Source organism: Anolis sagrei, chromosome 5 (assembly GCF_037176765.1).
Source record: "Anolis sagrei isolate rAnoSag1 chromosome 5, rAnoSag1.mat, whole genome shotgun sequence".
In the NCBI taxonomy this organism is placed as follows: domain Eukaryota; kingdom Metazoa; phylum Chordata; class Lepidosauria; order Squamata; family Dactyloidae; genus Anolis; species Anolis sagrei.
In genome coordinates, this window is record NC_090025.1 from 141,135,214 (window position 1) to 141,157,029 (window position 21,816).

The 21,816-nt window shown below is 39.0% G+C and overlaps 1 protein-coding gene across 2 annotated transcripts in view; it reads left to right on the forward strand.

Annotated features, from left to right (window-relative positions):
- SRGAP1 (SLIT-ROBO Rho GTPase activating protein 1) overlaps positions 1 to 21,816 on the forward strand; it is a 135,294-nt gene that overhangs the window by 100,610 nt on the left and 12,868 nt on the right. For both annotated transcript variants that reach the window (XM_060777533.2, XM_060777534.2), the window contains exons 11-18: positions 2,213 to 2,240; positions 3,628 to 3,661; positions 4,218 to 4,278; positions 5,574 to 5,651; positions 11,151 to 11,285; positions 12,890 to 12,995; positions 15,945 to 16,169; positions 18,479 to 18,558. In XM_060777533.2, coding sequence (XP_060633516.2) covers positions 2,213 to 2,240; positions 3,628 to 3,661; positions 4,218 to 4,278; positions 5,574 to 5,651; positions 11,151 to 11,285; positions 12,890 to 12,995; positions 15,945 to 16,169; positions 18,479 to 18,558 — 747 coding nt within the window. The remainder of the gene's footprint in view (positions 1 to 2,212; positions 2,241 to 3,627; positions 3,662 to 4,217; positions 4,279 to 5,573; positions 5,652 to 11,150; positions 11,286 to 12,889; positions 12,996 to 15,944; positions 16,170 to 18,478; positions 18,559 to 21,816) is intronic.

A 21,816-nucleotide genomic window follows, 5' to 3' on the forward strand; every position in this document is an offset into this window, starting at 1 on the left:
ATGTATGGCCCTCCAGGTGTTTGGTACTCCAAGCTCCCAGAAGCTCTAGTCAGCTTGTTTAATGGTCAGGAACTCTGGGAGTTGAAGTCCAAAACACAGGTTGCTCTACAACTGTTAAACTTCCATTCACTTAAATGAGATCCTTGTTGTTGTTCATTCGTTCAGTCGTCTCCGACTCTTTGTGACCTCATGGACCAGCCCACGCCAGAGCTCCCTGTCGGCTGTCACCACCCCCAGCTCCTTCAAGGTCAAGCCAGTCACTTCAAGGATGCCATCCATCCATCTTGCCCTTGGTCGGCCCCTCTTCCTTTTTCCTTCCACTTTCCCCAGCATAATTGTCTTCTCTAGGCTTTCCTGTCTCCTCATGATGTGGCCAAAGTACTTCAACTTTGTCCCTAGTATCCTTCCCTCCAGTGAGCAGTCGGGCTTTATTTCTTGGAGGATGGACTGGTTGGATCTTCTCGCAGTCCGAGGCACTCTCAGAACTTTCCTCCAACACCACAGCTCAAAAGCATCAATCTTCCTTCACTCAGCCTTCCCTAAGGTCCAGCTCTCACATCCGTAGGTTACTACAGGGAATACCATGGCTCAGTTCTGCAAATGTATACCCATTAAAACCAAAGAAGAACATCTAGCTACATAATGTGCATCCAGGGCCAGGGCCCTATCATTTGCATGTACTTTACACTGATGCTTGACAATTTCACCAGTTTCACAAAGACATAACTCCTTGCACAAGTACAAATGTAATAAAAATATTGAATGAAAGTGGACAGCCTCAGCCACCTATGTGCTGAGGCTCTACCTTTAAAGAAAGAGAATGTGGCATGCACCTTCCAATGGAGGCAAGTCTATCCATAGCCACGTATCCCTTCAGTAGTTGTTTGAGGAGTTCTCAGAGCCGAAGTGTAGGTGATTTCTCAAACCATCCCTCCCATGATGCTTCGCCTGCAATGCCCCTTCAGGCATTTGAAGAAATCTGGCGTGACAACACCTGTGGGCCATTCCACTCTGCTGGAACTGAATAAGAACTCAGCCCTCGTGTTTATAAGATGTAAAATGAAGTTACACATTCTTACATGGCATGTATTAAATATTTACTCTACTAACTACATCTACATCGATGCATATTTTAACTGAATGGCTTTTGGCAGTGTGTCTTCCCAGCCTGGCAACCTTTTTCTCCTTATTTAAACTTTGAATAGCACATTATAATAGGCAGTGTGTGAATTGAGAAGACTGCTTGAAATGTTGTTCTGCTTAATTTACACAGTGAAAACCCTTTACTCTTATAAAAGGGAGGCTTTAGAAACTCATGATAGAGTTGGAAAACAGTTCCCTCAGTATGCAAATATAAGTATCATGAAATAAATGTGAATATTTGTAGTTAAAAAATAACTGAGTATTGAAAAAGAGGGAGCCAGTCTAGTGTACTAGTGTTGGACAGAACTCGAGGAAACTGGGGTTCAAATCACTGCTTGCCCATGGAAACCTTGCTGGTAACCTTGGGGAAGTCACACTCTCTCAGAGGAAGACCACATTGAACCAATTTTGTTAAGAAAAACTCTGTGATAGGTTTGCATTACTATTATTATTATTATTATTATTATTATTATTATTATTATCTTTATTTGTACCCCACTAACATCTCCCGAAGGACTCCATGCGGCTTACAAAGGCCAAGGCCCTCAATAAAAACAACAGCATAACAAATACAACAATAAAACTCATAAAGCAAACCAATAAACATTAAAGCAATAACAGTAAAACATCAAAAACAATACATCATGACACATTTAAAACTGGGGCCGGGCCAAATGTAATGAATAAATTAAAAGTGCTGGACATGACAGGTGAAATGTAAGGATTTTAGGGTAGGTGCGATGTGCAGGCCATCTTAAATCTCTGGTAAAGTGCATTTGGGACATGATGCTGGGAGTTTCCTATTCTGGAAAGGCACACTGGAACAGCCAGATCTTCAAGCTCTTCCTAAAGACTGCCGACGTTGGGGCTTGTCTGATGTCCTTAGGGAGAGAGCTCCAGAGTCGGGGGGCTACCACAGAGAAGGTAGGGTTATCATAGTTATGACAGAAACCACTTGAAGGCACACAACATTAACAAACTGATGATGAGTTAAATATTAAATTAAATATTAATAGGAAAAGCAGTTCTAGTGCCACAAGTTTAAAATTGTTCTTCCCTTATATTTTAGGTCATAGAGCAGAATATATGACTACAAGGTAAGACATTGAAAGCATTCCTATGTTTTATATTGCTAAAGTTCTTAATGAGTATGATGTTGTTACCCAAAGATAGGTATATTATTCAGTTCATTATGTAGCTCAAAGAAATCCAGGAACTTGAAGCCATGCTCAGTAATGCTCACATACTGTCCTCTGACCTCCATACACAGATCTCACTGTAGACGTGTCTCTGGATCTTCAAGCAAAGAACCAGCCCTTTTAGCCAGATTGTAACTTGAATATGGTCTGCATTTGGTTAGGGAGCTCTGAGGTTCAAGAAGAAAAGTGTGTGTGTGAAGTAGTCCAGACACCTTATTAAGTTGCAACTAGAAAGTACTTGGTGGGAATGGCAGACATCAGCTACTTACTGCTTCCTATAACCCGATGTAGACTGAACAAGAAGTACATTAGTTGGTATTTTGGAACAGGACCAAAAACTGTGGACCTGCACTTCACTGCCTTTGTATAAATGAACAAAGCATGCTCTGTTTTGTGTTATTAAAACATTGGTACGTGTTTGTATGTAGATGCATAGAAATATTATTCAGTCAAAATCCAAATTCTCTGAAATGAAGTTGCTTATTAAAGGCTACGAGCATGAGGGATGGGTTAGTAAGTAGAAGAAAGAGCCCGATTTCTGCAGCCACACCCATGAGGTACCTCAGCAAAGCATGAATTCAGTACAAATCCAGATAGTTTTATCTTTTTAGTATTCTATAATTAAAGATAGCTGTTGTGTTGGCAAAGTAACTTCATTTTCTTCTTTGTGGTCTCTGAAAATTACAGAGCTTGCTTGTCTACCATATGTGTGATTTTCACAGAGACCACGAAGAAGAAGGAATGGTTACTTACCTTCAAGTGGTCATCTGTGAAATTTGCACATACCTGCCCATCCTCCCTGCTTTCTATCATGCCTTGGTTTCTTTGGCGGCTATAGGCAGTGAAGGAGCTGAGGCTACAGCCCCTTCTACTGACTATATACATGCTGGGGAGGGTGGGTTGCGCTATAGCCATAAATGGCTAAAGCTTTTCAGAAGATTCCAAGGCTTACTATGTTTGACAGAATTGTACAGTTTTTTATAATATATTTTTATAAGATATTTATTTCATGCATTTTAGAAATAAGTAAACATATTTCAGAGTATAGGTTCACAAAATATGATTAGCCTATTCATAGAAGACAAATTTTGAAGCAGGCTTTAGTTCCATTAATTAAGAAGAGCATCCCAAATTAATATTACATTGAACTGGTTCTAAAAACACAACACTGGTTTTGGTTTCCTGTGATTGTTAAGAAAGTTCTCATGCTATATGAAGCCTTTTTTTTACTTCTTTGCTTAAAGTTTTCATCCTGTTTTTCTTTTGTTTTTTTCTGATTACACAGTCGAGGACGAAGGAACTCGCACATCAGGCATCAGGTATAATGCTGGTGAATTGAAAATCCCGGATTAGTTTTTGTAGATTTTTGTTGCCTCCTAACTATTGAGAAATGCTCATGTGTTTTCAGTCATAGACTGTTCTTTATAAGGGTTTGCTAGACTCAGATAGATACTTTTGAATTGGTCCATGTTTGCTGGAGAAAACCTAGCACTTTAGTTTTCCAGGCAACATTCAGCAATTCCAGTGTGGATTCCTTCTCAGTGATAGCATTTGGCCAGCTTAGTTTCAAAAGGTGATTTGATCGAGTCTGATTAGCTGTCCCAGTAAAAGCACACCATAAATGTACCACAAGAGCTTCACATTTCTATTTGCTTCAGACAAAATTGAAGGTGATAAATCAGTTCAGATAGGTTTTTTTTTATTTTACATAAGGTGTTTAACTCTTGAAATGCATGTCTCATAAACATGTTATTCTAGGGATACTTATGGGTCTGAATCTGCAAGGATACTGATAGCAATAATTCTTATTTGCAGAGAAAAAAACTCTCTTGTATTGTTTATGATAGATATGAGGTTGATTTTGTTTCCCACCAGGACTCAGGACAAGTAATCCCCCTCATAGTAGAAAGTTGCATCCGATTTATCAACTTATATGGTGAGTTCTCAGATGCCATATAGGTTATTCCTGATGGTTGATGGTTTCTTAAGAATACTGTGGTTAATTATTATGCTTTCTTCCTAAATGTTGAACTACATCCTAATTACATATTTGAGGTTGAAATGGTGAACCATTGGGGAGAGGTTCACCATAGCAAAGCGTGAGAGTCACTAGAATAGTAAAACAGCTTGAACAGGAATGAAACAAGTATCAAACCAGCAGGGTTCAAGAAAAACAACAGTAAGAAGTAATATTAGAATTTTACACAATAATGGGAGAAGCAATATGTGGGCAATGGAAAGTGAAGGGCTGTTTCAAGGAGGTGCTCTTGCTTTGCGTCAAGCTCTGAGAGCAACTAGAAGTTGGAACTAGTGTCTCATAATGCAGTCTCAAATTATTGTAGACTTTTTAGAGGACCTGACAATTATCAAAACGGGATGTAATGCTAATAAATGAATACCATATATACCATACATGAGCAAACTAAGGCCTGGGGGCTGGATATGACCCGCCTTATTTTCCCTGTCCTCTTGGCATAAGGACACAGTGGTCCGCCCCATCCTTATACAGAAAGGATTGGGGAAGAAGGCACTCAGCAGCTGAGAGCCCTCTGGAGTGCTCTCAGCCACCTCATGTCTTGCCCTCTTCCTGGCATAAGGACAATGCAAGAGGCCCCGTCCTTATGTTGAGAAAATGGCCCGAGGAAGACACACACCAGCAGAAAACCCTCCGGACCACTCTTGGCATCACCTATCTCACCCTCTCAGCATAATGATGAGAGGACAGCCCAAAGATCACGGGAGGAAGATCAGGGCAGTTGCCGCATGTCTCATTTTCCTCCCAGCATAAGAATGGGGTAAGCAGCCCCATCCTTATGCCAGGAGGACAACCTGAGGATGATCCGGGTCCAGCCCCACCCTCTCACAGGCCCTATCCCTCCCAGGCCTGTCCCACCCAGCACATGCCAGCCAGCTGCCCTCCCTCCTGACCCAGCTCTCAGTCGGGCCCAAAATGTGGCCCCAAGGCAAAAAGGTTTGCCCATGCCTGATAGATACTCATGTATAAGTTGATCTCACATATGAGTCAAGGACAGATTTTAGGGCCAAAATTATGGGGGTGGGAGCTTCTTGCCTCTATCCTGTGTCATAACGTTTGTGTTGGGTCCCTATACCAGCATTGACCCATGTATAGAGTATATACAGTATGTCAGTTGTTATTTTCCATTTGCCATAGATTTGAATCTTAATACTCAATGTATATTCTCATATTTCTTTATTATTCTTGTTTTTCAGGTCTTCAGCACCAAGGCATTTTCAGAGTGTCTGGTTCCCAGGTGGAAGTCAATGATATTAAAAATTCATTTGAGAGAGGTGATTATATTTTCCCCCACACGCATATATAATCATATTTTGTTCCATTTCAGTAATATAAGATCCAGCATTCTAAGCTTTTATGATTCCATTCTTTGAAACTTAATCATTATTGCATATAATGGTGTTCTGATAAGAAAATGCCTCCTAGGAAGCCCAGATTGGTGGGTTGGTACAAAACCAGAGGTGGAGGAAGCAAGATATCTGGCTGCACATGATTCTACCTGTCTGTCATTGTATGAAAAGTTGTAATTTTCTAGGAAGACATAGAAATTTCGAAAAGAATAATTAAAGCTGGGTTGCTGTGAGTTTTCCAGGCTGTATGGCCATGTTCCAGAAGCATTCTTTCCTGACATTTTGCCCACATCTATGGTAGGCATCCTTAGAGGTTGTGCGGATGCCTGCCATAGATGTGGGTGAAACATTAGGAGATGATACATCTGGAACATGACCATACAACCTGGAAAACTCACAGCAATCCAGTGAGTCCAGCCATGGAAACCCTTGACAACATCAATGAGTAAAACTCTTCTTGTTTTTAAAATATGCAGCTTCCAGCAATTGGTTATGCTTGGTCATCATATCAGAATGTAGATGGGAGTATGGGATGGGATTTGCCTTAGTATTCCATCATAGTTTTCTTTTCTCAACTTGAAAGGTAACCCAACATGTTAGGGTTTAAAAATACAGTACTCCACTTCAGTATTCAGTACAAGTATATGGACTTACAGTCCTCCTGTCTGTTTCAACAGATTTGCAGGTTCAAGAAAAAAATTGACAATTGCAAGGAGGGGTGATTGGCTTCAAAGGTGTGATTGTCCTTGTTAATTTTGAAACAGTATAATCCAAGGACATATTTTTTCCCAAATGCTTGAATTGCATCTCATTTACAGTTAGAGGTGATGGTGAAGCTCTAAAGTTGAACGTTCGCTATAATAAAGTATGAAAGCATGTTAGAATAAAGGAACAGTTTGACAGTAAATGATGTATGTACAAAACATGAAGACGGTAAGATTAGGGAGAGGCATTCTTAATTGAATAACAATTGAATATACACAGTGGTGGAACAGGAAGTAATAATTAGCAGCAGGAAGGAGTAAGAAAAGACAGAAATTAAGGCTCTTACTCTGGAGAAATCTGAGAGATGGTCACTGCCAATTTCTAATCCATTTCCTCTTCCTATGCATTTTCTAGACTTTTAATGTTCAAATAAGTTATCTGCCTATGGCTCTTATGTTCTGTGAACTTAAGTTAATAGGACAATATTTGTTTGTTATGCTTTCTGAAGAAGTGTTTTGTTTTTAAAACTCCTTGTGAAGGTCATTCAGAACATTAATGATTTTTCAAAAATGTGGCCAATTCAAGATTTGATTTTCTGAATCCCAGCAATTAATGCAGATTCACATAAAACTGTAATTATTTAATGAGTAATAGCTATGTGTGCGTACACACACATGTTCCCTCCTTTGGCATCTTGCTGGCTGTTATTTAATTTGGTCAAATATGAATAATTTCTTAGCTAAATTAATTCATCAAGGAAAAGCAGTTCCTTAAATAATTTTTTTCTTGTCATGAGCGACTTGAGAAACTGCAAGTTGTTTCTGGTGTGAGAGAATAGGCCGTCTGCAAGGACATTGCCCAGGGGATGCCCAGATGTTTTACCTACCTTGGGAGGCTTCTCTTATGTTCCGCACGAGAAGCTGGAGCTGACAGACAGGAGCTCACCCCGCTCCCCAGATTTGAACTGCTGAACAAGGGTTTAATCAATTTCACCACCAGGGGCTCCTTTCAATAAAATGAAAAAGCAAGTTTTAAAAAATCAGTTAAGCTCTCTAATACAACAGTACAAAAAAAACCCAAACATCCCAGAATGCGTCCCAAAATCAAAGCCTTTGCACAACAAATTTTATCTTCGAAGCTAATGTTCTTGAAAAAAGCCTGCTTGCATTTTTTTTACATATTCAATGTTATGCTGCCAGCCATGGATCTCAATAATAAATGCTTGCATCTCAGCAGATTAAGTTGCATAAGTAAATCTATGGTCTCAGACCTTCTTGAAATGGTTGTCCACAAGGGCTTACTAATGTTCCAAGGGAATGTAGGACTTGTGTATTTCTACACCCTCATGTTTCTTGTATTCTTAATATTTATATTGTTTTATTTCTTCTCTCGGCATCACTTAATTTTCTAAGTTGAGCTAACTTTACCAGAAATTCCTCTTTTGTTTAGTTCCCTTTCAATGATCCTGCACTTCAGTTTGCCTTTTCCCAATGCCCTCCCATTAAGTCTGGCAGGAAATCATCTCATTTTCAACCAGCTTGAGAGGCTGATCAGAGTCCAGCACAGCTGGGGCAATTGATTCTAAGACACCAAAAGTTAATGCTTCTAGGGTGAGAAGCATCACATAAACCAGAGAGTAAAAATAGAAGTGTTAGTTTATCGTAGAAACTGATACTGTTAAATCCATTTGTTTTCTTCAGCCCAGTTCTGGCTTTCGTATTATTGCTTGCTTGCTTCCCAGCTGCCATTGTAGTCCTTTCTTTGCCATGACTGGAAACGGTCTTTGCATTGATCATGTTACTTTTTTATAAATTCTGGGAGGAACAAAAGAAATATCACATCTTCCCTTGTTCTTTGTGGTATATGACCGCTTCACCTAACCCTCCTTGTCCAGTCACCTTGAGCATTTGATGTTTTCCTCATAGAACAGAGCACCACAGAGTTTCAGATCTGAACGCTTACCTTTGAAACATTACATTGTATGTTAAAAGGCTTAGTAGAAAAGGGGATGTTATGGAAGAAACCAAAAATAAATGGTTGACATTATAATCCTGTTTTGCAAATCTATGATGCAGCTATATTTCATGTTCTGGCCATGGTGTTCTTCCTCTATAGACACAAATATAGCAGATTTGGAAAAGAACAAACATCATTGTTATTATGCTGGAGCAGTTTCTCTACCGGGAATGTATAAACTATTAGGAAGATTAATGTCAAAAAGTGACAAGTGATAGTGGACAAATCATAGGTTTATACAATTATGTGGATAAAGTGTGGATAGACAGAAAGCCCTTTCTCTTTCTCTCTTGTAATATTGGAACTCAAGGTCACCTTGTTTATTTATTTACTATATTTGTATTCCATTTTTCTCAACCCCAAAAAGGACTCATGGCAGCTTACAAAATAGGCAATAATTCAATGCCTTAAAAATATATACAATAAAATAAACATTTCAATTAAAAAACAAGGTTACAAAAAATTAAACATTTAAAACATTACAATTACTATTATAAACCATGCTATCCGCTGTCATAATCCAGGCCATTCCAGCAGTTTATTGCACATTATTCCAAATCCATCTATTGCACTGTATTGTTTTCCAAAGGCTTGATCCCAAAGCCACGTTTTCACTCTCTTTCTGAAGGTCAGGAGGGAAGGGACTGATCTAATATCACTGGGGAGGGAGTTTCACAGGAGAGGGGCCAACACTGAGAAGGCCCTGTCTCTCATTCCCAGCAGTCGCGCCTGCGAAGGAGGTGGGACCAAGAGCAGGGCCTCTCCAGACGATCTTAATCTCCAAGATGGTTCATAGGAGGAGATATGTTTGGACAGGTAAACTGGGCCAGAACCATTTGGGGCTTTATAAGCCAAAGCCAACACTCTGAATTGTGTTTGGTAGCAAATTGGTAGCCACTGGAGCTGACTTAACAGGAGGGTTGTACGCTCCCTATACGCTGCTCCAGTGAGCAATCTAGTTGCCGCCCACTGGACCATTTGGAGCTTCCAAACAGTCTTCAAAGGCAACCTCACATAGAGCTCATTGCAGTAGTCTATTTGGAATGTAACCAGAGCATGGACTACCGTGGCCAAGTCTGACTTCCCAAGGTACAGGCACAGTTGGTATACAAGTTTTAACTCTGCAAATTCTCCCCTGGCCACCTCCAAAACCTGGGGTTCCAGGTTCAACGATTGTCGGGACGCAATAATGACCAGGCGGGAGACAGGGTGTAGAAGTGAATGATGGGTTGTGGTGCTCTTCAGCAAAGGTCTGCATAGCAACAGTGGGGGATTACATAATTGCCAAGTGATTGGTTGGACTCTCAAGGGTGAGGTAATCTACAGGTGAGGTCAGCAACAGGTGGTGTAATCTTTCCTGTCCTCAAGGGTAATGTCCATACATGGTCAGTGGGGTAGGAACAGTGTATGCATCTGGGGAGTACGGTTTGCCGATGCTTTCCAGTGACATAACTGGTTTTTTATTGGTTTCCTACAAACGATGAATCCAAGAGAACTCCCAAGCTGAGGTGAATGGAAAATTCTGGACAAAGAAAAGGAAGTACATCTTTTTTTAAGCGGAGTGTGGAATCTGCTACATGATATTGAAATGTCCACCAAGAGGTGGCTTTAAAAGGGGACTAGGAATATTCATGTAGGATAATGCCATCTGTGAACATCATGGTTACCTGTGCTATCTCCGGTATATAAGACTGCATGCATATATGACTACATTTCTGGGTAACAAGAGTGAGCTATTGTATTCATGTACTGTTGCTAACCACAGACATCTGGTTGACCAGACCAGAACAGATAGAACTTTGGTCTGAACTAGCTCTTGTAAGCCTTTTTGCTTTCACTCTGATCCAGTCAATGCCTTTAAACAGTCCAAAGAGTATATTATTTGTCCAAGTTATGAAGTGATTTGTCTTCATTAAATATAACTGCAATGAAATGCTAATGTTCTTTTTAAAAACTAGTTAATGTGTCAATTAACTAGCTAATCATTTCACCATTTAACTAGTTAATATAGCCATTAAAATGCAGAAAGTTAACCAGTTGCTATTCCTTTAATCTACCGCCAGCCTTCTTTTAAAAACATATAGTTTTCAAAATCTTGATCTTTCTCCCTATGTATTTAAAATCCAATCTTTATAAATATAATACACTGCAGTGCACATGTTGTTTAAATCTCTTTAATTACTCTTTCAGCTTAGAGAAAGATGTGCAGATTGGTGAAATCTGTGTTTGGTATGTGACTTGACTGGAAATCATTGCAAAGACCTATTTAATGTTGCACTCTTTAAACAAATGTTCTTGAGAAACTGTCTTGGGACTACTAGAACTTGATTCAAGGGAACATTATGAAATACATGGGTTTTGTCCGTAAATAGAAGAAAAGGAACTTAATACTGCATAACTCTCCCAATCTTTTCTTTCTGAAAATGTAAGACAGAGGTGAATACTTGCAGTGGATTGGAGTGGGGGTCTGCCTTCTGGGACTGTTAAGGAGTTTCATGGGTACCCAGAATGGCCCCAAACCCCAAAATGGGGGCTTCATGTGGCCTAGTTTAATGTAAGGCATGGCTAAGATATAACAGCAATGAGGTTATCTTAGCCTTAAAAAAAATTAAACCACACATTATTATTTATTTACTACAGTTCTGGATCTGTGCAGTGAATGCTAGCATGTCTGTAAGTATTTCACTTGGTCTGTCTTTACAGGTGAAAATCCTTTGGCCGAAGACCAAAGTAACCATGACATTAACTCAGTTGCTGGAGTGCTGAAGCTTTATTTCCGTGGGCTAGAGAACCCTGTATTTCCTAAGGAAAGATTTAATGATCTTATTTCTTGCGTCAGTAAGTAACATTTATATTTACTGTATTTGAATTTTCATGGATATATATATGTAGAGAGAGAGGAGGCATGTGCACAGAAGACCAGATTAACTACCATATATTTCCTGGCCTGGGATCTGATATTAGTGTGTTCATCCTATTTTACTCAGATATATTCCTGATTCCAGTCTCTTCACTCAATAAAAATGCCTATGACCAAACCCTCAGTTTGGAGCAGCGTCCATTGGGAAATTTGACTTGAAGTTGTTATGTACTACATCTGGAAAGCACTATAGATTAGTTTAGGTAATATTATGATGAACATAAAATCCTTAAAATAAATTGGTCACCTTGAAATATCCATCTGTTACGTTTGTTCTCTGTTCAGCCTACCAGTGAAAGTACCCTTACTGAATAGAATACTGGATATAATTATCTTTGATTTCTTTGTAATATAATATTAAATAAATTGATTTTTGTGTGTGTGTGTAGAGGACATGTCGAAGAATCTCCCAATGTACCATAAAATTAGCTGTTTACCTATTGTTGGGACTAGTCCAATTTAAGCTGAGCACATTTAATAGTATAAACTGCTGTCACTTGAAATGAAAGTGTAAGCAAAGTAGAACAAAACAAATGTTTTTGGACTGCAGCCACTATGGTTTTTCACCAGTATAGTTCATAGTGAGAGGTTGGGCAAGTTGGGGTTCAACAAAATGAAAGCTCACCATTTGCTCTTGCAGCAAACATATTTCTGTTTAAACTGACTCCATTAATGTAAGTGGAACATCATATAATTAACTTGGTTGTAAATGAAGGTCAAAGTCTATGTGTCTTTCTGTAGTACTGCCCTTTAAGATAGGGGTTCCCCCTTACCAGATTGCTAGCACAGGGGGACAGATTGGGACTGAGACCGTTTTGAAAAGTATTGCAGTCCCTGTTCCTTCGCAGTGGAAACTTAAGGCTCTTCTACACTGCCATATAATCTGAATTATCAAATCATATAATCCACATTATCTGCTTTGCACTGGATTATGAGTCCACACTGCCATATAATTCAGTTCAAACCAGATAATCTGGATTTTATATGGCAGAGAAGAAAGAGGCCTGAAGGCCCTTCCATGCAGCCATATAACCCAGAATATCAAGGTAGAAAATCCCATAATATCTGCTTTGAACTGTGATATCTGAGTCCACACTTCCATATAATCCAGTTCAAAACAGATAATGTGGGATTTTATTCCACTGTGTGGAAGGGGCCTCAGTTTACATACACAAAAAACTATGCTGGCAATTTATGCAATTAAAAAAACCCTGCAAACACATTCTGAATTACTCAATAAAGTCATACATAATTTGTCCCTGGGATTAGTCAATGTGGATAAGGATTCTTGTGTCAAAGAATCTTTCAAATTGCAAGATATCGTGGTCAGTAAAGGAACAGATGTTTTCCTTCCATCTGAACTACTTTAAATATGAACAAAAGACCTAAAGAAAAGACATGTTTTGGCTATGTTGTAGCATTTGGAACGATTGTGTAAATAATACTGACAGGGAATATCAGAAAGGATTCAGCTGCCATCACATAACCAGAACTATTTAAGTCATCTATTTGTGCATTACAGGAATAGAAAATCTCTATGAGAGAGCTCTTCACATACGTAAACTCATCCTGACTTTGCCAAGATCAGTCCTTATAGTGCTGAGATACCTCTTTGCCTTCCTCAATCAGTAAGTACTTCTATCTTCCCATGAGAACATTAATGGTGATTTTTTAAAAAGAAGCTTATTCCACCTTTGTTATAACATAAAGACAGCTATTTTGTTGACAGCAATGATTTTTCAAGAAAATGGAAATTTGCTCTTTAAAGGAGAGAAATGTCAGAAGTAGCAATAAAGGGTGGTTTCAAAGTGGGATTTATGGAAACATAAACAAAATAGCCAGAGGTTTGCATAATTGCAAATTTGAGCTCTTGAAAGTTTTAGTGATAATAATGTCAACAGGCCCTTCCCAGTACGTTCTTTAGAATGGGGTAGCAATACTGAATTTTTGTTTCAATCACTAGAAAAAGGTGGAAACTGAGTATCTTCTCTCTATGTACCTAGTGCCTGGTAATGTAGGTTTAGGGGTGACGTATGATCATGGCAGTAGGGCTAAAATTGTGACTTAATAGTGGCAATAAATACAAAACACTTATGAATGAGCAAATCCAGGTAATCGTATCTAGTATACTTAATTATATAGCTGATATAAGATTCTGGCCATATTTTTTGCTTATTTTATTTTTGAAAACACAAATACATTATTTCAAATGTTTTCTCCTCACTGGGGGAAATTGTAAGAGTTTCCTCAGCCAGCAGGAAAATAATGAAAGCTATTTTCTTACAAAGGATGAGAAAATTATTGTTTTGAACAATGTATTGCATTTCAAGTTTATTAGCACACAAGAAGTGAACAGTTGTTTTACATAGCAATATTGTCCTTTCATATATTGTTTGAGGCACAAAAATTGGACTTTATACAATAATTATTTTTAGACTCAGACACACAAAAAATGGAAATGCAAAAAATCTTGCAGAGAATTAACATTTTTGACAGCACATCTCAGTGTGTCAAGGTACTTGTTCATTGAGAGAATCACTCACTTTGTAAATGTGCTTTGTGCTCCTAATGTAAAGCCACATTTGCATGAATAAAGTGCACAGAAATACAGAGAAATAGTAAGAATAATCAGAAGGGTTTTTCCCCCAATAATCGCCTCCTATAAACCAACTTGGGGACTGCAGCCAGCGGAGGAGGCCCTGCTCTCGGTCCCACCCACATCTCAAGTACGGTTGGTGGTAATGAGAGAGAGGGCCTCCTCCATGAGTTCCCACCTCTGGAACTCACTTTCTAAAGAAATAAAAATAGCCCCTTCTCTCCTTCAAAAACAGCTGAAAACTTACTTTTGCTCATTAGCATATGGAGAGGAGGAGGATTAAATGATGAGACACCATTGTCAGACCTTGGATTGGAAACTATTATTGTATTTGGACTCCATTAACCCAATCCGTGTTAACCCAATTAACACCACCGGCCACAAAACCAACCCACATATCTGAGTGAACCTTTGTTGGCTCCTGTAAATGAATGTGGATGATTGATGTTTTATATTTAGGTTTTATGTTAGATATAATTTTTAGATAGGTTATGTTTTATTTTAATATGTACATGTAATGTTATATGTTATTTTCACATGTGGAGTTATTTTGGGATATTATGTCTACATTTGTTATTGTACTGAGGCATTGAATGTTTGCAGTTTTGTTTGTTGGAATCCACCGTCGGGGAGATAGGATGGAATATACATAAAGCTGCTGCTGTTGTTATTGTTGTTATTATAGCAGTAGTAGCATAAATTTCCACATGGCTTAAACTTGGGCTGGGCAAAGTGCACACATTAATGGAAAGATGGAGCCTGTCAGAGTTGTGAGCTAAGGAAATTAACATGAGGAAACGGATTCTGCAGTAAAGCTGGATGGAAAGGAACTGTGGTGATACCAATTCAGAGCAGAAATTGGCAGTATACCAAATCACATGTGTTCTCAACATTTTTCTTAAAATAGCAGAGGCAGAATGATTAGATCAAATAGCAGCTGAATGCATTTCAACCGTTGGCTTTTCTTTAAAGCGTGTGTGTAAAAATTTACTCTTAATTACAGAAAATCCTGTCTGGCACAGGCAACAGTCAACTGGTTTAAAAAAAGAAACACGTGCAGAGAACTCCATTCTTAAGATAGCCCCATTCTAATCTTCACATATTAAATATGAAGGCCTATGAAGTGGAGAAACAAAAATGACAGTAAAGAGAAGTCTTTCTCTCTGATGCCATTTAGAGAAGTACAGAAAGAAGTGTGGATGCACTGTATGTTCATGGGAAAAGAGAAAGATATTTGAGAAGTAGTGCTAAACAAAGATCAATGGAAAGAGAAAATGAAGTGAGAATACAGATATGTGCTAGCACAGAGAAAGATGATGCAATGGAGAGCAAGGAGGAGATGCTCTCCAGGTGGAAATAATGAAGGGAGGAATCCAGAGATATTGGTGTGGAGTAGCAGGTGAGGGAGACAGGGAAGCACGCCATATGATTCAGAGAGGAAAGGAGTTTAGGGAAGGATAAACACGTATGAGTTAAAATGGCAACATTTTTGGGTAGAGAGATAGTCCTTTTGAGTTAGGAAAAAGTATAACAGTAGCCCACCAAGTGCTGGATCCTCACCACCACCACCGCCCAAGCAGCTACCACTAAAAGCTCATAATTTCTTATCTTTGCTTAGAGGAGAAAAACGTTTCCATATGTATGGTTACCTACTTTAATGTTTCTTGCAATTCAGGTTCTTTATTATTTTTGCTCATCAGTGCTTAAGCCACTCAAAGTTGATCTTCTTCTTTACATTTTCGACTGATTATTCACAATAATTCTTTAAAAGAAGTAAGCCAGATATTTTCATATCATTGCCAGTCAGAAAAATGTTTCTTAATATGATAGAATGTGTGTATTAATGAAACAGCAGTACATGAAACCTAACAGCAGTAATGAAACCTAACAGAACAGGTTAAGAGAGTAATATGTAAACCATGTCAAACGTATGTTTCTTGTTCCCTCCTTTTCCTTCCTTTTTTCATCTTTTTAAAAACAGTCTATCACAGTACAGTGATGAAAACATGATGGATCCTTATAACCTGGCCATTTGTTTTGGTCCAACACTGATGCCTGTTCCAGACATACAAGACCAAGTGTCATGCCAGGCTCATGTAAATGAAATAATCAAAACTATCATTATTCACCATGAGACCATTTTCCCTGACATTAAGGAGCTTGATGGCCCGGTTTATGAAAAATGTATGGCTGGTGATGAATATTGGTAAGTCTTCTAGTCTGTCTTCTCAGTAATTTTGGCCAGGTTTTCTAAGAGTGACCCTTAACTCAGCCCCCCAGTAATCATGTGCAGATTCTTGTAACTCTGGGTCAGCTCCCATAGTTATTAGACACATATTTAAAACAAAAGCCAGAGTGGTGTGGTGGTCTGGGTTTTGGACTGTGACTGCCTCTGGAGACCAGGGTTCAAATCCCCTTTTTCAGCCATAGAAAGCAACTGGGTGAAACAACAGCAATTTCAAATGAATGTGTTTCACCTTGTGTGATGAACACCCCTTCTTTGGAGGCTTTTAAGCTAAGGCTGGATGGCCCATGAAATCTCTTCCAACTCTATGATCCTATGATCTCTCATTTAGGAGAACAGCAGACAGAAGAGCATGATCCCGACCAGCATCAGGCCCTTAGACTGATATGAAAGAGAAAGAGCATTCATCTGAGAGTTCAAGCCAGTTAATCCTACTGTTTCAGAACTGACAGCTGGTCATTTAAAACAAAGTCATGGCCTTTGAAATAAAGAGGAACACAATCCTGTGCACGTGTCCTCAGAAATAAGTCCCAGAAGTGTATATAAGATTACATCCTAAGGATAGTAATTCTCCCTTTAGTAAGTGAGCCACACCAACAGCTATTTGTAGTATGGCTAGCTTTGTACATTCTAAAGGTTCAACCAGTTCATCCCCTACGACAAGGATAGAAGACCAGCAGATATGTTGGTGACTGATTAGAGTTCCAACCCAATATGATCTCGGAGGGCTATAGATACCCTGTCAAAAACCTATGATTTTAAGCCTGAAATAAGAGTCATCCATTTTAAATTCCTCTGGTTTCCTAACCCCATAGTTGAGTCCTGTCCTACTATTCAGCTCAACAATTCCTTGTGGAAAAAGAGAGGTCACCAAGACTGTGGTGCAGCTGGCTGGGAATCAGCTGCATTAAGATCACTACTGACCGAAAGGTCATGAGTTCGAAGCCAGCCTGGGTCGAAGTGAGCTTCCGACCAATTTGTGTAGTTTGTTGTCGACCTTTGCAGCCCGAAAGACAGTTGCGTCTGTCAAGTAGGAAATTTAGGTACCACTTATGTGGGGAGGGTAATTTAACTAATTTACGAGGCCATCAAAATCTCCAAGCATGCGGGGAATAAGGAAGTACTTCATCGGTGTCGCAGATGGACGGTGAAGCGACAGCTCGCCTGGTGGCCAGAAAAAGTTGGAATGTTAAATAGCCTCTGACTGTCTGTCTATATATGTTGTGTGGCTATGGCATTGAATGTTTGCCATGTATATGTACATTGTAATCCGCCCTGAGTCCCCTGCGGCGTGAGAGGGGCGGAATATAAATACTGTAATTAAATAAATAAATCTGTTATGGTCTAGATCACTGGTTCTTAAACTGTAGGTCTGGACCCCAAATGGGGTTCTCTTAGCCCAGTGTTTCTCAACCTGGGGGTCAGGACCCCTGGGGGAGTTACAAGGGGGTTTCAAAAGGGTCGCCAAAGACCATCAGAAAACACATATTTCTGAACCCCTTTGACAGAGAAGGCTGAAGATCTTTCCCCCTGTCCTTCTCTTTTTGGAAACAGATGGCGAATCCTCCCACCAAAAGTATTCAGATTTGTGCGTATTGGGTATTTGTGCCAAATTTGGTCCAGTGAATGAAAATACATCGTGCATATCAGATATTTACATGACAATTTATAACAGTTGCAAAATTACAGTTATAAAGTAGCAACGATAATAATATTATGGTTGAGGGTCACCACAACATGAGGACCTGTATTAAGGGGTCGCGGCATTATGAAAGTTGAGAACCACTGCCTTAGCCCAATTTGGGATTACAATTTTTTTTTTCTGAATATTACCTAGTGGCTGTTTTAGAAACTTAAATGAACCTGTTGTGCCATGTTTACAGTGGTCTCTGCAGAAGATGCTTCTGCTGAACTCCACAAAAAGGAAAATCAGCCTGTTTAGCAAGCCTTGCAAATGTTGATTTGTTATCGTAAATGTTTGGTTTTTATACCTCTTTTATGTATCTATATACCGGGGGGTCACATAAAAAAATTATCAGGCCAAAAGGAATCCTGAGTGGGAAAGTTTAGATAGCCCTGATCTAGACTGTCTGTGAGTAGATTTTTTTGAAATGATAGAAAGGAACAAGTGAAAGTATTTAAAGATGGATGCAATATTTTGTCTTACCTCAAAGCGATAAGTCATATTTGTGGAAGAGTTTGGTTGAAATCTAGCAGCTTGCTAGATTTTCGAATTACAAAATATTAATTTGTGCCATCTTACTTTGCAGTGATAGCCCCTATAGTGAGCATGGTACCTTAGAAGAAGTGGATCTGGATGCAGGTGCAGAGACACACACCAGTGAAGATGGTATGCTAGCTTTTCCTCTTGTTTGTAATGACCTTGTCTCTCTTTTAAATTGAACAAATACGGAATTCACAGAGGAAATGCTGTTTTCCTCATTACCTCTCATTTTAAATGAAGAGTCCCTGACACAGTGTCCTTTAATTCAAGTGTGTGTGTGTGTGTCTGTGTAGATTTTGTTTTCTAACACTGGCCCATCTGTCAATGGCCAGCTGTTTCCTTGCTTTTTCCCCCTGATTGTCACAGTTACAGGAAGGTCAAATGGGGAAAAAAATCTGCATTCCTCAGCACAAATTGCTTGTTCTTGTAATGTTACATTCTCAGGGCCATTTTCTGCTATGCAGAAAATTATGGTCCACATCACTACCTTCAAGTAAACAGTATTGTCTTCCATTACAAAGAAAAAATACAAGCACTCTCTCTTCTTATTTTATTTAACTAATGAATTTATTTATGAATTTATTTATATCTTGTCTTTCCCCTGGAGGATGACCCAAGGCAGCTCACTAAATGACACTATTAAATCCCAACAACATTTGAACCGTGGGTTGCTGTAAGTTTTTCAGGCTATATGGCCATGTTCCAGAAGCATTTTCTCCTGACATTTCACCTGCATCTACGGCAGGCATCCTCATAGGTTGTGAGGTCTGTTGGAAAATGGGGTTTGAAAATTTGAACAACAACTAAAAGCATCACATTAAAACAGTATAAATTATTTTTAAGACATACAGGGTTTTTTAATAAAAGCCTCCCTACAAACAATGTGACATCATTTCTGCATTTGGGGTCCCCTCCCCCAATTAATTTTATACACTGTTTTGGGGAGGTTTAGGGGCTGGGTGATTAGGGCAGGCAACTATTGTCTTTGTATGTAGTTTTGGGATAATTTGGGGGCAAACAATTGCCCTCAAATCAGCCCAATTTTTAAAAAGATTTGGATTTTATTTAATTCACTGTTCTGCAAAGCTTCTTCTTAAATCAAACAATGATAAATATTTAGTTATTTGTTTATAGAAATAATTAGTTATCACAAGTCTAGGGAAGCATCCAATGTGTTCTATTTGAGGTTTTTTTTTCTTAGAATCAAATTCAGTCATTGCAACTTGATGATGTGAACAAGATCCAATTTATCCTAACACACTAACTTGCCATCTGGATGGTCAGAGTGAACAGAAGCAGATAGATCAGGCATGGGCAAACCTTTTTGCCTTGGGGCCGCATTGCGGGCCCGGCCGGAAGGAGGGAAGATGGCTGGGTATACACTGGGCAGAGCAGGCCCTGGAAGGGGAGGGCCCAGGAGAGGGTGGGACTAGGAGGGGCCAGAGCAGGGCCCAATCAGCCTCAGGTTGTCTTCCCAGTATAAGGAAGGGCTGCCTGCCTGCTGCATCTTTATGCTGAGAGGAGGGCAAGACATGCAGTGGCTGAGAGCTCTCCAGAGGTCTCTGTGCCGCTGTGCCTTAGTTTGCCTATGCCTGAGATAACTTCCTCACTGTGTGAGGGAGATATACATGCCCACTGACTTTTAAAACCACCTTGTTATATGCCCTCCATGAACACAGAGGCATGTGAAAATTCCTTGCGATAACATATAAAGTTCTACATAGCCTAGGGCTTAATAACTTCAAAGTGCATTTCTCTTTATACATACCTGTCAGAAGTCAGGGGATTGCTGAAATCAATGTGTCAGGCTAGTGGAAAGGGCCTTTACTGCTGTAGAACCTCATTTGTAGAATATCCGTCCCTTGAAGTCTGATTTATTTCAACACCAGCTTCGTTTTATCCAATCTATATTATTATTATTATTATTATTATTATTTGCTTTGCATTTTCAGATTATTTAAATACTTCATCACTGTTTTAGATTCTAAGCAAGTAGTTCTCAACCTGTTCCCAGATGTTTTGGCCTTCAACTCCCAGAAATCCTAATGGTAAATGGGCTGGGATTTCTGGGAGTTGTAGCCCAAAACACCTGGGGACCCACAGGTTGAGAACTACTGTTCGAAACTATTTAAACTAGTTTTATTGCATTCTATTATTTTCCTATAGGATAAGATATTTATATATATATATATCTTCTATGCATCATATTAAACAGCTGTGTGAGATAAAATACAACTTCAGACTTTCCCCGTAGTGATGAAATTAATGTTATCCACTTTTCTGCATTGCGGGAGGGAGCAAATTAGTATGATAAAACATACAACAGGAATAAGAGACTGAGCATGACTGAGAACATAGCATATAAGGAGATCCATGAACCACCACCACCCACCCCCAATAATCTCTCACAAATTACAATACAAACATACATCCTGAGAACCTACTGAAAACAGGCAATAATAAGAAACAATTAGAATCACTATCGGAACTCCAAAGTCACTCAATCTGCTGGTTCCAATATATTCAAATGGCAAGATGATCAAGAAGTGGGTATTCAAGAAGCAGATACAGAATTAGATCTACAACTACAAAGAAAAGAGAATGTGATTACTAGAATCTACAAAGTATTACTAAAAAACCCCACAGAGAAAAATCAAGTAAAATACCACAAAACATTGGGCATGCTATTGAAATGAGTACATGGAAATACACGTGGAAAAGGGGGAGAAAATTATCCTGCAACTATGGCCTCCATGACAATTTCTATGAGATAATGTATCATTGGTACATGCCAGAACAACTAGCTAAAATCCAACCTAATATTTGTTGGAAATGTAATGCAGCAGTTGGTTCCCTTTACCATATGTGGTAGCTATGCTCATAAACTAAAAAAAAATGCACAAAATAATGGAAAATATTAGTTGCTTTGAGTTTTTTTGGCTGTATGACCATGTTTCACTATCATGCTCTAAGGAGAGAATGATACTAGAACATGGCCAGACAACCTGAAAAACTCACAGCAATCCAGTGATTCCGGCCATGAAAGTCTTAGATAACACAATGGAAAATATATTAAACATTGAAACTATTTTAGAGCCTGAAACCTTTCTATTAGGTCTCATTCATAAATATCAAAAGATTATGCAATAAATTTTCAGTACATGGTATCTCCATCCAGGATATAGTTTGCAAAATATTGGGGACAGCTGCAACTATGGAAGAATGAAAAACGAAGCTCATGGAACTCCCCGAAATGGCTACAGAATCAGGATGCAAATACTTTCAAAAAAAGATTGGGAAGCATTAACCGTCTACTTGGAAAATCTGAAAATAACTGGTTTTTTAATTTGAATAAAGTCAATTGAACTGACAAAGGATTCAAGT